The sequence below is a fragment of the Stegostoma tigrinum genome, chromosome 1 (assembly GCF_030684315.1).
Source record: "Stegostoma tigrinum isolate sSteTig4 chromosome 1, sSteTig4.hap1, whole genome shotgun sequence".
Lineage (NCBI taxonomy): Eukaryota > Metazoa > Chordata > Chondrichthyes > Orectolobiformes > Stegostomatidae > Stegostoma > Stegostoma tigrinum.
In genome coordinates this window covers 108,014,812-108,029,796 of record NC_081354.1, presented here as the reverse complement: position 1 = coordinate 108,029,796, position 14,985 = coordinate 108,014,812, and the positions used below count along the sequence as shown (strand labels likewise).

Genomic DNA, 14,985 nt, shown 5'->3' with positions numbered 1-14,985 from the left:
CTTATGAAGGCAAGCATCCTATATGCCTTCTTCACCACTCTATCCATGCTGATGTCTTCAGGAATCTATGAAATTATACACCAAGGACCCTTTGTTCCTCACTGACTTCACAGAGGTGGTCAATTAAACATCAAGCAATATCCTTATGACTGAAGCATGAGTCTCACACATGGTTCAGCATACCACCTTCCCTTCACTTACTGACCAACAATTCAAACCAATTACACCTCATAGCAATATCCATGGTTTCATCTCACCCTCTCAGATTTAACACAGTTTCAAGTCTCATACCCCTATATCTCATGGCTTTCACACACTAGCAGATATTCAACTATGACAGCAGCACCATTCAGACACACTACCCCACTCGCTTTCTCACAGAAGAAAGTGACACTTAGCCAGAGGGAGGTGGTAAGGACAGGCATGGCTCCAGGTTCTCTCCTCAGGCGAATGCTATCAGTGTAGTCACAATTTGAATCTGTGATCAGTGGTGGGACTGGAAGCATCAAACATAATGATATCCTCATACCTAATTCTTCTTCTCACATCCCGCTTCCGCTTCAACTCACAATTCCTTCCAATATTCAGTTCTTGGTTCACACCCCAGTCTCCTTTCACTTGTTCTTTTCTCCTTTCTGATAATTATAAATGGGCACTGGAGTGGAAATTGACGCAGGAGCAACATGTGAAAGAGGAAGAAAAATTGATGATGATGAAATACCATCTCTTGGCCGCCAGTGGGTATTCCGGCACTGCGTGTAGTTTAGAGGGTCACTCAGAGTGGGAACTACATGAAGAGACACATGAGAATGATGGGCATACAGTCAAGTTGAGGGAATCGGTAGTTTATTGGAGGGCAAGTTCACACACAGGGTTCTACTGCTGAGAACTCAGGTGGGGACGTTGATGACAGAGATGTACAGACTAGTATGAACATGTGAATGCTTACTGTGTTGGCAAAGCTGACAGAATGCTTACTGTCACTGTGTAGGGGTTTGTTGGAGTCTGGTATCAACCTTACACATGGCATTCCACTGAATTTGGACCCCATACTTTCCAACAGAAGATTGTGGAGGGGTTAACCCAATAAAAACACATTGTCCTCTCTCAAGACGACAGCATTTGTCCTCCCATCATTGTCACTCGGCTAGCGCCCCTGTTGCTGCCTCTTAGGTTGCCACCAATGCCAAGGTGATTCAGTCTGAAGCCAAGCATTCCAGGGCCAGAGTTTCTTGAGATTATCCCCATGGCTATTACCAAACTCCTTCACCAAATGTTTGCAGTCTTCCACCAGCTATGCTAAAGTCACTGGGCTAGCACTGTGCATGGGATGAGGACAGCCAAAACACACATAGAATGCACAAGGGAATACACAAGGCTGAATAGTTGACTTTCAACAGAATGTCGAATAAGTTTGACTGACAAAATAGAATAGGGATTTTAATTTACTGATGGTCAGTAACAGAGGCACTATTTGTTAAGGCAAAATTCGGGTTGTGTTCAGCAGACACACAGTCAGATGACACACAGACAGCCTAACCCTATTGCAGGCTTTCTCTCCATGAATGCTGCCTGACCCGAAGGGATCTCCAGCACATTTTGCTCTCAGTCAAAAAAGTGACAGTATTGGTTATTTAATCCATTCCTACTCATCCTCCTCACCTGCTGCATACCTTGTGGGAAGGGCTGTGCCCTCATGATTGTCAACCCATGAAAGATGTAGGAGACCATGACAAATTGTAATACACCAAATGGTACTACAGAGGTCTCATAGTGTGTCAGCAGGAGCATTGCTTTGGTGCATAAATGTGTGAGGGAGTGAAACTCCTAGCAGTTCCTTCTCTGAATCTGTACACAGCATTTGCAATGTTATGTTTGTACAATAATGCACTATTATCCTGGTAAAGCTGTATGCTCGCTCTTCCATCTTCCTTCTGGAAAGAAAGAACTCAATACATTCCTTCTACTGTCCATATGGAGTCTGCAAACACCCTGACCTGAAGATCATTTCTACAGATAACAGCTGCCAGTAACACTCTTCTAGGACTGCTCAAAGACTGCAGGTCTACGTATAATAGTTGGCAGCTTCCACAAACACCATTTCATTGAAATATCCAGACAGCACACACTGTTTTCTTTCAATGCTCAGATTGAAGATATGTTCCATAAAGATGTTAAGTGGGGGTGGTGATGGTTGTAGGGGGAGATGGGGTTGTTGATGGAACAGGGGTGATGATCCCAATTCACATAGGTGTTCAAAATCATGAGGAGATTGGACGAAATGGAAGAAAAGCTGTTCCCGTAAGTGGAAGGATAAAATACCAGATGTCACAGAATTAAGTTAAGATATGTCAACATTTAAAGTACCCCATTTAACTTTGTTTTATCATTATTAAGTTCATGGAGTCTGGAATCTCATTGAGCACTGTGGGATTAATTTTAACGTTGTTTCCCATATAGTTGGAGTCATCTTGGAACAGTAACCCATTAACTTGGCACCCCTGCCCATGCTCAGCCCTCTGATGTGCAGTACCTTCCTGTACCCAAACCTCTGACTTGTGCCCTCTCACCCTTGAGTGCAGACTAAGCTCCACATCACCTGCTTCCGCCAGCATTGATTCTGAACCACATCGTAGCTACTGCCTGTCAACATCTTTTTGACAGCCAGCAGTAGGAGATCACAGAATTCCCTTCTTCCTGGCTGCCATCATGTGCTGGATCTCCTCAAACATTTTGGATCTGTTCCTCTTCTTTGGCAGGGGCATCCTCCCCCTCCCCCTTGCCAGAAGGGTCAGTCATAACCGAGTGCAGTAGATTCCCCTCTCACCTCGATGAAGGTCAAAGGTTTTTGCCATATGTTTTAAAAGTTTATTTCATTTTAGAAGTTATTTCATTCACTAATATATGAATGTTTCAGTGAAAATATCACAACATGTTGAACATAGAACATAGAACAATACAGCGCAGAACAGGCCCTTCGATGTTGCATCAACCTGTGAACTAATCTAAGCCCCTCCTCCTACACTATCCCATCATCATCCATATCCTTATCCAAGGACTGTTTAAATGCCCCTAATGTGGCTGAGTTAACTACATTGGCAGGCAGGGGGTTCCATGCCCTTACCACTCTCTGAGTAAAGAACTTGCCTCTGACATCTGTCTTAAATCTATCACCCATCAATTTGTAGCTATGTCCCCTTGTACAAGCTGAAGTCATCATCCTTGGAAAAAGACTCTCACTGTCCACCCTATCTAATCCTCTGATCATCTTGTATGTCTCTATTAAATCCCCTCTTAGCCTCCTTCTCTCCAATGAGAGCAGACCCAAGTCCCTCAGCCTTTCTTCATAGGGCCTGCGCTCCAGACCAGGCAACATCCTGGTAAATCTCCTCTGCACCTTTTCCAATGCTTCCACATCCTTCCTGTAATGGGGCGAACAGAACTGCACGCAATATTCCAAATGAGGCTGCACTAGCGTTTTGTACAGTTGCAGCATGAATTAAGGAATTGAGGATAATTTTATTCTTTCTGATAAGGAAGGCCTTAAGCGATGACCTCAGTTTTAATATTGTTAAATTATATTCTAAATGATTTTTACATTAATATTGTTATATAAGTCTATGGGAATGCACAAGCTTCAAAAACACAGCCACAACTTTAAGTGAGGATTTAGTGTAATTGTAAAAAGAAGCAATGAAAACAAAGCTTTGTTGGCAACAGAGATTGGTTAGTATCAGGAATGGCTCTGGAGGCAAAGTCAACCGAGATTTTAAAAAGGGAATAATTTATCTGAGAGGAAACGAACATGAAGCATTACAGGGAGTGGCACAAGTTGAATTATTCTTTTTGAGGGCCAGCAATGGTCTCCATCTATGCTGTAACCATTGAATGAGTACATAACTCTCAAACCCCTTTAGCTTCCAGTGAACTGAATGTATTTCGACTTGTCAGACCCACTATTATAGTTGCTCTGAAATTAGGTCCAATTTGAATTTATGAGTGCAGAACCAATCCTTTTCTCCTCAATCCTAATGATAAATTTGGATTCCACACTTTGAAGAACATTTTCAAGGTCTTTCAGCCACATCTAGTAAATCTGCCAAGATATTGCTAAATTTCTGACACCTCTGAAAGGTGTTTTTCTTTGCCCAAAATAATTTAATTTGAACCCTGATAGGCAGCAACAAGAGACCAGACTTCCATTCATCAACCTGAGCTGGACCGACTCAGGAGGGATAATTTCCTCACTCTCTGCAACCAGCTCACAACAAATTCGTTAATAAAATCAACCCACTACAGTTACTGGAAACTTGAAATATTAACAAAAAATGCAAAAAGCAAAGACAGTTCAGTTGAAGAAAGGAAACCAGAGTTCTGTTCACCTGAGATAATAAAGTGTGGAGCTGGATGAACACAGCAGGCCGAGCAGTATCTTAGGAGCACAAAAGCTGACGTTTCGGGATGAAGGGACTGGGCCTTTGTTCTGGAACACCTCCGCTCAGTTCGCAACAAACAACTGCACCTCCCAGTCGCAAACCATTTCCACTCCCCCTCCCATTCTCTTGATGACATGTCCATCATGGGCCTCCTGCACTGCCACAATGATGCCACCCGAAGGTTGCAGGAACAGCAACTCATATTCCGCCTGGGAACCCTGCAGCCATATGGTATCAATGTGGACTTCACCAGTTTCAAAATCTCCCCTTCCCCCACTGCATCCCTAAACCAGCCCAGTTCATCCCCTCCCCCCACTGCACCACACAACCAGCCCAGCTCTTCCCCCCCACCCACTGCATCCCAAAACCAGTCCAACCTGTCTCTGCCTCCCTAACCGGTTCTTCCTCTCACCCATCCCTTCCTCCCACCCCAAGCCGCACCCCCAGCTACCTACTAACCTCATCCCACCTCCTTGACCTGTCCGTCTTCCCTGGACTGACCTATCCCCTCCCTACCTCCCCACCCACACCTTCTCCACCTATCTTCTTTACTCTCCATCTTCGGTCCGCCTCCCCCTCTCTCCCTATTTATTCCAGTTCCCTCCCCCCATCCCCCTCTCTGATGAAGGGTCTAGGCCCGAAACGTCAGCTTTTGTGCTCCTGAGATGCTGCTTGGCCTGCTGTGTTCATCCAGCCTCACATTTTACTATCTTGGAATCTCCAGCATCTGCAGTTCCCATTATCTCTTAACCTGAAGCGTGAACTCTGTTTCCATTTCGCCCATAGACGCCGCCTGTGGATTGGTTAAAATAGCTGAAAAGTCTAGTCAGCAGAAAACACTGAAAGATTATGAAGTGATGGACTGGACTTTCCAAGGAGTGGTAATCTCTCAGTGCAAGAAAGAAGGGAACTCTGCATTTCTGAGAGGATGGATGACGGCTTTAGCTTGGTTATGGCTCCACAGTCAGTGGAAGAGGAGGGGAAGTGTCTCACAGGGGCAAGCCGACCGGGTTCAAGCCCGACAGTATGCAGCAGCGGGTATGGGGAATGGGTTCAGAGGCTGGTTGTGGGATCAGGCCGAGGTCTGATGGTGACTGTGACAGGGTCACTCGGGCTTCGGTCTGGTGGTGGTGGTGGGGAGGGCAGAGATCAGGGTCCAGCCGTGGTCATGGGGAGGGGAGGGTTTAACAGCGCCTGGGTTTTAGGGAGTGGGGGTTGTGGGGTGAGTTCAGATCCTACGACATGTGGGTGGGGGGAGCACGGAAGGTGGGTCAGGCCTGGCTGCTGTAGGGCGGCTGGGGGATTTGGACTCAACGGGTCGGGGGAAAGTGTAGTTGTGGTGTCTGAGCTAAGGATCGGATTTTCTCGAATGTCACTCAGGAGTTCAACTATACTTAATAGTCTAACCTTTCCTGAACAGTTATTTTACTTAATTTCGTCTGAACCCTTCAAAGTCTCCGATTTAAACTGAGAATCTCGGATGGGTCCTGGTGTAGAGGTATGACCCAACGGAAAATTCAATTTCCGGGCCATTCCTTCGGGATCTGCTATTATCGGGATTCCGGAAGTTTCCCAGATGCAACTCCAATCTGCCTGGGAATAATGACTGTATAGCCATCAGGAAATCCAGGTCACTACGTAATATACATACTCACCGCCAAACATTTTAAGAAGTGCACAATTTGGGGGGTGGGGATGAGTATCAGCTACAAGATTCACTGCAGGTTCTCATGCAGGCTCCTTCGACAGCACCTTGCAAATCTGAAACCTCCACCCCAGTCCCAAGAATGTGGGCGTGGGAATCCTACTGTCTGGAAGTTTCTCTCCAAGCCACATATGATCCCAGTTTGGGAATGTGTCACTGTTCCCTCAGTGTCGTCGGGGCAAACTCCTGGCACTCCCTTACTAACGACGCCGTAGGTATTGCCGACAGCAGTTCCAGAGGGCAGCTCACCGCTACCTTCTCCAGGGCAATCAGGGATGAACAACAAACATTGGCCCAACCAGTGACGCCCAGGTCCCGCGATCGGAAATTAGAAAAATTATTCTGAAGGGCAACATAGATACACTTATGGTGAAGCCTGAGAGAGACTTTGTAGAGAGAAGTAGCAGGATGCAATGATACAGAGAGATAAAGATGAGTTGAAAAGGGTATAGACACCAGTAAGAACAATACAACAATACATTGTACCCAAATCAATACAGAGCTCTCAGTAACACCCCTTCATTATCTATACCCCTGACTTCCACCAGGTTTGGGGCTGGCGCCAGGCAAACTTCTAGCCTGACTGCTCTGGCGTAAGACGTTATCGGTGCAACAGACAGAACGGCTCAGTGTAAGAGCTGGCGGAGGGAGCTTCACTCTCACAGCCGAAAACTTCAATCCAACGGGATTTACCGCTCGGACAGGATGCAAACAATCGTTGCTAAAACATCACGGTGTGAAGCTGGATGAACGCAGAAGAAGGGTCCCGACCCGAAAACTCATGCCTTCCTGCCCCTGTGATGCTGCTTGGCCCGATGTGTTCATCCAGCTTCACACCGTGTTATCTCAGATTCTCCAGCGCCTGCAGTTCCCGTTATCTCTGTTGCATCCCACGTTTGGTCCGCGACTCCCTCCACTGACCCACTTGTATATGATGTTGGACTGGGGTGGACAAGGTCAGAAATCACACACCAGATTATAGTCCAATTCTAACTCAGTGTCGTGTGATTTCTGACCCTTTGAATATGAAAAAGACAGTAAAATTCAAACAGAGGACCCCATCAGCGTTAAAAGCTTCCCTCCATTTCTGCCTTGCTGTTAATCCGTTCATTGAAGTTGCTTTGGCCTGGGTGTTAGTTGTTCCTTTCTCAGTTTGCCTGGGGTGTCCTATGCACTTCTGTAACTTCCTTACTCCGAGACAAGCAATTCTCCCTGCTACCGCGGTCTCAGCAGAGGTACGTAACAAAAACACACTTTCCCAGTCCCTTCTCTGTGCATCTGTCTCACAAAAATAATGTCCTTCCACCTAGAATACACAGCACTCGCGGGAAAGTGAACCTGAGGATCTGAGCAGAGAGAGGCAGGAATACAAATAGTCAGAGGTCGGGATTATCACTGGTTAGCACTGCAGCCTCACAGCGCCAAGGACCCGGGTTCAATTCCAGACTCGGGCGACTGTCTGTGCGGCGTTTGCACATTCTCCCTGTGTCTGCGTGGGTTTGCTCCAGGTGCGCGGGTTTCCTCCACAGTTCAAACATGTTCAGATTAGGTGGATTGGCCATGCTAAATTGCCCGTACTGTTCAGGGGTGTGTGGGTTATAGGGGGATGGGTCTGGGTGGGATACTTAAAGGGGCGGTGTGAACTTGTTGGGCCGAAGGGCCTGTTTCCACACCGTAGGGAATCGAATCTAATTATCATTGAAAGAGAGGAAAACGGAGACATTAGGTTTGAATGTGTTCAGATATTCTCAAACTAGTGGAAGAAAAATCCAACTTCCGAGTCTTTTTTATAACATCTCCCTAAATCTAAATGCAGCTGCAACACGTTTGTTCAAATGTCAAAAGCACTTGTAACCCTGTTAACTGGGGACGGTCTGAAAGATCGAACCTCCGGGCGAATATAATCGGTATGTGAAGGTTCATTCATCCAGACATTCCCTCCTTCGTTTCTCTTCCATCGCTCCACAGTTCAAACCGGGCTTTCCCTCATAGACAATGTGAAGGTGAGCGAATTAAACAGACCAATCATTCCGTAAGTGAGAAGCAGCCTTTTACCTTGATGAGCAGTCAGAATAAGCAGGAGAGCAGCAAGCCAGCGCTGAGCCATTGGCAGCGGGAACACACTGAGTGATGAGCTGCCTGTTCCGCTCTGAGTTTAATCAGTCCCAATGCCGCCTGCCTCCCCTCGCACCAGTTTTACACACAGCTCCCGCTGACGCGCTTCCCCCTCGCTCCTCAGCCTGACTGGAGCAACGCGTTTCGTTGCTCGTTCGTTTGACACTGTTGCTTTGTTGTTGTGGATTTATTTGCATAACCGTCAGATAGGCGTTAATAATCTCATAAAGTTACCCGAAACTAACATAATGAATTCTTGAGTAAAGAATATTCCCAAGGCATTTACCTGCATTATTGGCTTCTTGTTCCTGTCCCTTTCATCACGGAAATTGGCACCACCTCAAGTGATTATCATTCCTTCTGAATCTCTCAACCTCCCAATACAATCCCCCAGAGTGAAGCTTCTGCCCATTTTACTCTACATCCTGAACCCGAGTCAACATTCAGAGTTCGTCATTTCTCCAACAGGAGAAGCAACTTAATAAAAACCGAGAGAACTGCGGACGCAACTTGTTTAACCTCCTAAGCATTCTAACAGGTCCCGAATCTTCACAGAAGCACAGTCCTGAAGAAGGGTAATAATCGAAAACATTGACTTCTCCCTTCAAATGCTGCCTGGCTTGCCGTGTTCTTCCAGCATCAGGTCTGTCTACCTTGGATTCCAGCATCTAACCATTAAAAAGTAACTAGATACCAAGCCACGTAAGGCAACATTACAGCAGTTCACCCACAGTTTAATCATAGAGTTAAGTGTAAAACTAAAGGCATGAGGATATTGTGAATAGTTTGTCTGGTTATCTCAGGAAATTTTCAAAAGGCTTCCAAGACAGTTCCACGTAAGAGACAAGCATGTAAACCTAAAGCATATGAGACTGGGGTAGTATAATGCCATGGACAGAGAGCTAGCTGGAATAAAGTGAAGAAATAAACTGTTCTTTTTGATGAAGCATGCGGTGACTAATAGCCCACTGCGGGAAATAGTGCTTGACCTCTAATTCACAATATATGTTCATGACTTAGTTGAGAGCATTTTATGATTTGGAGTTGGGGGCCACATGTAGGGTGTCAAAGTTTGCAGATGACATTAAGATGCGTGGCAGAGCAAAGCGTGCAGAGGACTGTGAAACTTTGCAGAGGAACACAGATACATTGAATGAGTGGGCAAAGGTCTGGCAGATGGAATACAATGTAAATAAATGTGAAGTCATACATTTTGGTAGCATAATAGTGAAAGGGATTATTACTTGAATGGTAAAAAGTTGCAGCATGCTGCTATGCAGAGGGACCTGGGTGTCCTTGTGCATGAATCACAGAAGGTTGGTCTGCAGGTACAACAAGTGATTAGGAAGGCAAATGGAATTTTGTCCTTCATTGCTAAAGGGATTGAGTTTAAAAGCAGAGAGGTTATGTTGCAGCTGTACAAGGTGCTGGTGAGGCCACACCTGGAGTACTGCGTGCAGATTTGATTTCCTTACTTGAGAAAGGATGTACTGGCACTGAAGGGGGTGCAGAGGAGGTTCACTAGGTTGATTCCAGAGTTGAGGGGGTTGGTTTATGAGGAGAGACTGATTAGATTGGGATTATATTCATTGGAATTCAGAAGATTGAGGGGGTTCTTATAAAAACATATAAAATTATGAAGGGAATAGATAAGATGGACGTAGGGAGGATGTTTCCACTGGCAGGTGAACCTTGGACAAGAGGGCATAGCCTCAAGATTAGAGAGAGCAGATTTAGGACTGAATTGAGACGGAACTTCTTCACCCAGAGGGTTGTTAATCAATGAAATTCCTTGCCCAGTGTAGTAGTTGGCGTTACTTCAGTAAACATTTTTAAAGCTAAGGTAGATTGTTTTTGAACAATAAAGGAATTAAGAGATACAGTGAGAATGCGGGTAAGTGGATCTGAGTGTGCAAAATGATCATCCATGATCTTATTGAATAGTGGAGCAGGCTCGAAGGGCCGGATGGCCTACTCCTGCTCCTAGTTCTTATGTTCTTCTAAATGTAATCCCTCCAAGTTTGCAGATGACACAAAGTTGGTTGGGAGGGTGAACAGCGCATATTCAGATACTCTGAATCAGGTAGGGAGGCCAAAACTGCGCACAATACTCCAGGTGTGGTTTACAGGCCAAAACACTTGAAATTTAGTCACACTCATACTACAGGCGGCTTGGGCTGGTACGGTGGCTCAGTGGTTAGCACTGCTGCCCCATGGAGCTAGGGACCTAGGTTTGATTACACCCTTCGGCAACTGTCTGTGTGGAGTTTGTACATTCTCCCTGGATTAGCATGGGTTCCTCCAGGTGCTCCGGATTCCTCCCACAGCCCAAGGATGTGCAGGTTAGATGGATTGGCTATGCTAAATTGCCCACAGTGTTCAGGGATGTGTTGGTTAAGCAGATTAATCACAGGAAATGCAGGATCACAAGGATGGGGTGGGTTTGGGTGGAAAGGTCTCCGGGGGTTAGCATGGACACGATGGGCCAAATGGCCTGCTTCCACTGTGTAGGGATTCTATGATTCTATGACACTGGAGTGTGCAGAAGACTCTGAAAGTTTGCAGAGGCATATAGACAGTTTACGTGAGTGGGGAAAGGTCTGGCAGGGGTACAATGCTGATAAATGTGAAGTCATTCATTTTGGTGGGAATAACAATAAAAAGGACTATTATTTAAATGGTAAAAAATTGCAGCATGCTGCTGTGCACAGGGACTTGGATATCCTGGTGCATGAATCGCGGAATGTTGGTTGGCAGGTACAACAGGTAATTAAGAAGACAAATGGAATTTTGTCCTTCATTGCTCGAGGGATGAGGTTTAAAAGCAGGGAAGTTTTGTTGTAACTGTATAGGGTGCTAGTGAGGCCACACCTGGGGTACTGTGTACAGTTTTGGTCTGCTTACTTGTAAAATGATGCACTGGCACTGGAGGGGGTGCAGAGGAGATTCACTAGGTTGATTCTGGAGTTGAGAGTGTTGGCTTATGAGGAGAGGCCAAGTAGACTGGGGTTATATTCATTGAAATTTAGAAGAATGGGGGGCGTATCTTAAAGAAACATGTAAAATCATGAAGGGAATAGAAAAGATAGAATCAGGGAGGTTATTTCCACTTGTGGATGAAACCAGATCAAGCTGTCATAACCTCAGAATTAGGGGGAGCAAATTTAGGACTGAACTGAGAAGGAACTCCTTCTCCCAAACAGTTGTGAATCTGTGGAATTCCCTGCTCAGTGAAGCAGTTGAGGCTTCCTCATTTAATGTTTTTAAATCTAAGATAGATATTTTTTGAAGGAATTAAGGGTTATGGTGAGAGGGTGGGTAAGTGGAACTGAGGCCATGAAAAGATCAGCCAAGATCTTATTGAATGGTGGAGCAGGCTGAAAGGGCCAGATGGCCTACTCCTGCTCCTGTCTCTTATGTTCTCACATAGGAACTGCAGAAACCTCTTTGCACATACCAAAGGCCCACATGAAAATATATGATAATGACCAGATAATCTCACTTTTTAATGATGTTGATTGAGAGATAATTATTAGACAAGACACTGATGATTAAACTAGTTACTATAGTTCACATCAATATTGTTGAAGCTATTTTGAGCCAATGCACATGTAGAGAGGAACACACAAAATTTGGTGGGGTCAGTAAATAGCAATAAGTTTGACTGTGTATTAAGTACAGCGAAAAGACATTGGACTGGATTAAACCCAGGCCAATATGACAAGAAACATGGCCACAGGGCCCATTTAATCATGGAAGAATGTTCAAGTCCATTTCTTGGAGTCGGAGACACTCCTATTATTACTTTGGAGGCAGGAAGGTGCCCATAGACAAGTTTTTAACAAAAAGTTGCTCATGAGATATGAACGTTGCTGGCTAGGCCAACAGTTATTTCTCATCCCCAATTACCCAGAGGACAAGTTAAGAGTCAGTTACATTGCCGTGCCTGGAATCTTGACCACTTTCATTGGGATGTCATTGCATTAGGCTTATTATTAAAGCCAAGAGGCACATTTTATCCCTGAGCCAACCAGAATTTTTTTTCTTAAATTTCAAAAATGTACTTTATTTGTAAGAAATCTCTTTGTATATACACATTGTCACAAAAGCATTTTGGTTGTGTACAGTTGCATATCAAGTAAATAAACAAAACATTAGACTTTGACTTTGTCCAAAACTTCAAATGATGATTCAGGGATTCTTGGGTTTGTTTGTTGCTTTCTGTAGGTGATCCATCTTCCAAAAGCATTTATCAGTCCGATTGAGTGACTCAGCACTGAAAACAGGGATAGTGAATGAAAGCGAACCACCTTGTCCTTCCCACAGTTTATTTTCTGCAAGCTCTATTCCACTTTCAGGCGCTTGAGTGCAGGGATCCACTGCAACAGTTCTTGTAGTGCAGCAGGCATCAGCAATACTGCTGACAATGAAAACTGCTGCTCTCTATTGACCAGCAGCTCTCAGCAGGCGGGATTTCCATCCTCAGAATCCTGAATGCCAGGGAAATCCTGACACCCACCAGTTAAGTGACATTCAGTTGTGCCTCCCAACAGAAGTAATGTGGCTTTCCTATCACTTCTCCAATCAGTAGGCGGGATAAGTATCAGTGACACTAAATTATACCCATTGTGCATAATCTAAAACAGGATATACAAAAGGGGTAGAATTTGTTACAGTTATTCAGGGTGTTGGTGAGGACTGCTATAAAGCGGATGTTGACCCCCCACCCCTCTGAGAACTAAAACCAAAACAGACTCATCCCATAATCTGTAAAAGGAGTGTGAAAAGTGGTGTAATCTGCCTTTCGCAACTTCTAGTGGTTAAATAAAACAAATCCTCTACACTCACTTTAAAGTCAACAAGTAACACTACTTATCCATCTCTAACAGTGAACAATTAACTAAACTATTAACAAACCAAATAAATCTCTTCGAACTACTAACTGAATAAAGCAGGGTTCTAATGGTATGCTGTTATAATAAATAAAATTCTCACTTACATAAAAAAAAGTCTAGTCTCTCGAAACTACAGCCAGGTTATGTGTCTTCTGAAATGTTCTGTGCCTTCTCCAAATATACTTCTGTCAAGAATGCCTTCTCTGTCGATTATTCTGTCAGGAATATTAAGTGGTAGTGCCATTAGTACCACCATAATTTAAATGATGCTTTCTGTAAGACATAGAGGAGGCTGTGTGAAGCAGTGGTTCTCTCTTGAGCTGAGGGCCACTGGCTTCGGGTTCTTTGTTCAAATGTCCCCTTCTTTTCACACCCTTGATGACATGTCAATATTTCTTACAAATATGATTACTCTTATGTAGTCAAAACCATGAGACTTAAATTTATCACAGATAGTAGGAACTACAGAAGCTGGAGAATCTGAGATAACAGGGTGTAGAGCTAGATGAACACAGCAGGCCAAGCAGCATCAGAGGAGCAGGGAGGCTGACATTTTGGAACATCATTTTCTGAAGAAAGGTCTAGACCCGAAACGTCAGTCTTCCTGCTCCTCTAATGCTGCTTGGCCTGCTGTGTTCATCCAGCTCTACACCTTGGTATCTCAGATTTAAATTTAATAGGTTTTTAGTATCTGAGTACCTAATTCAAATTGACTAGCTAAAACCAAAAACCTGTTGTCTTGGTAAAAACTGCTGCTTGGCCAGCTAACTGTACTGCCTTTCAATACAAATGTTTCAATTTGGGTGCTCTCTGTGTACTTGCAAACTTTCAAGATGCTGCCCACAGGCATCCATTTTAAATCTCTAAGCACAGAAAAAGCACCTTATCTTCAAAAGGAGATAATGGGAACTGCAGATGCTGGAGAATCCAAGATAATAAAGTGTGAAGCTGGATGAACACATCAGGCCGAGCAGCATCTCAGGAGCAAAAAAGCTGACGTTTCGGGCCTAGACCCTTCATCAGAGAGGGGGATGGGGAGAGAGTTCTGAAATAAATAGGGAGAGAGGGGAGGCAGACCGAAGATGGAGAAAAGAAGATAGGTGGAAAGGAGAGTATAGGTGGGGAGGTAGGGAGGGGATAGGTCAGTCCAGGGAAGACGGACAGGTCAAGGAGGTGGGATGAGGTCAGTAGGTAGGAAATGGAGGTGCGGCTTGGGGTGGGAGGAAGGGATGAGTGAGAGGAAGAACAGGTTAGGGAGGCAGAGACAGGCTGGGCTGGTTTTGCGATGCAGTGGGGGGAGGGGAAGAGCTGGACTGGTTGTGTGATGCAGTGGGGGGAGGGGATGAACTGGGCTGGTTTTGGGATGCGGTGGGGGAAGGGGAGATTTTGAAGCTGGTGAAGTCCACATTGATACCATTGGGCTGCAGGGTTCCCAAGCGGAATATGAGTTGCTGTTCCTTCGGGTGGCAGGAAATGCTACACTTGCCCCCACACCTCCTCCCTCATCCCTATCCCAGGCCCCAAGATGACTTTCCATAATAAGCAGAGGTTCACCTGCACATCTGCCAATGTGGTATACTGTATCCATTGTACCCGGTGTGGCTTCCTCTACATTGGGGAAAGCAAGCGGAGGCTTGGGGACCGCTTTGCAGAACACCTCCACTCGGTTCTCAATAAACAACTGCACCTCCCAGTCGCGAACCATTTCCACTCCCCCTCCCATTCTTTAGATGACATGTCCATCATGGGCCTCCTGCAGTGCCACAATGATGCCACCCGAAGGTTGCAGGAACAGCAACTCATATTCCGCTTGGGAACCCTGCAGCCCAATGGT

At 45.2% G+C, this 14,985-nt stretch overlaps 1 protein-coding gene across 1 annotated transcript in view; it reads right to left on the bottom strand.

Annotated features, from left to right (window-relative positions):
- The window catches only part of LOC125457782 (mast/stem cell growth factor receptor Kit-like), a 92,245-nt gene extending 83,935 nt beyond the window's left edge, over positions 1-8,310 (bottom strand). Inside the window, exon 1 of the mRNA XM_048542378.1 lies at positions 8,197-8,310. Within this exon, the coding sequence (XP_048398335.1) occupies positions 8,197-8,248 (52 nt within the window). The 5' untranslated portion in view covers positions 8,249-8,310. The remainder of the gene's footprint in view (positions 1-8,196) is intronic.
- Between the last annotated feature and the right edge of the window lie 6,675 nt (positions 8,311-14,985).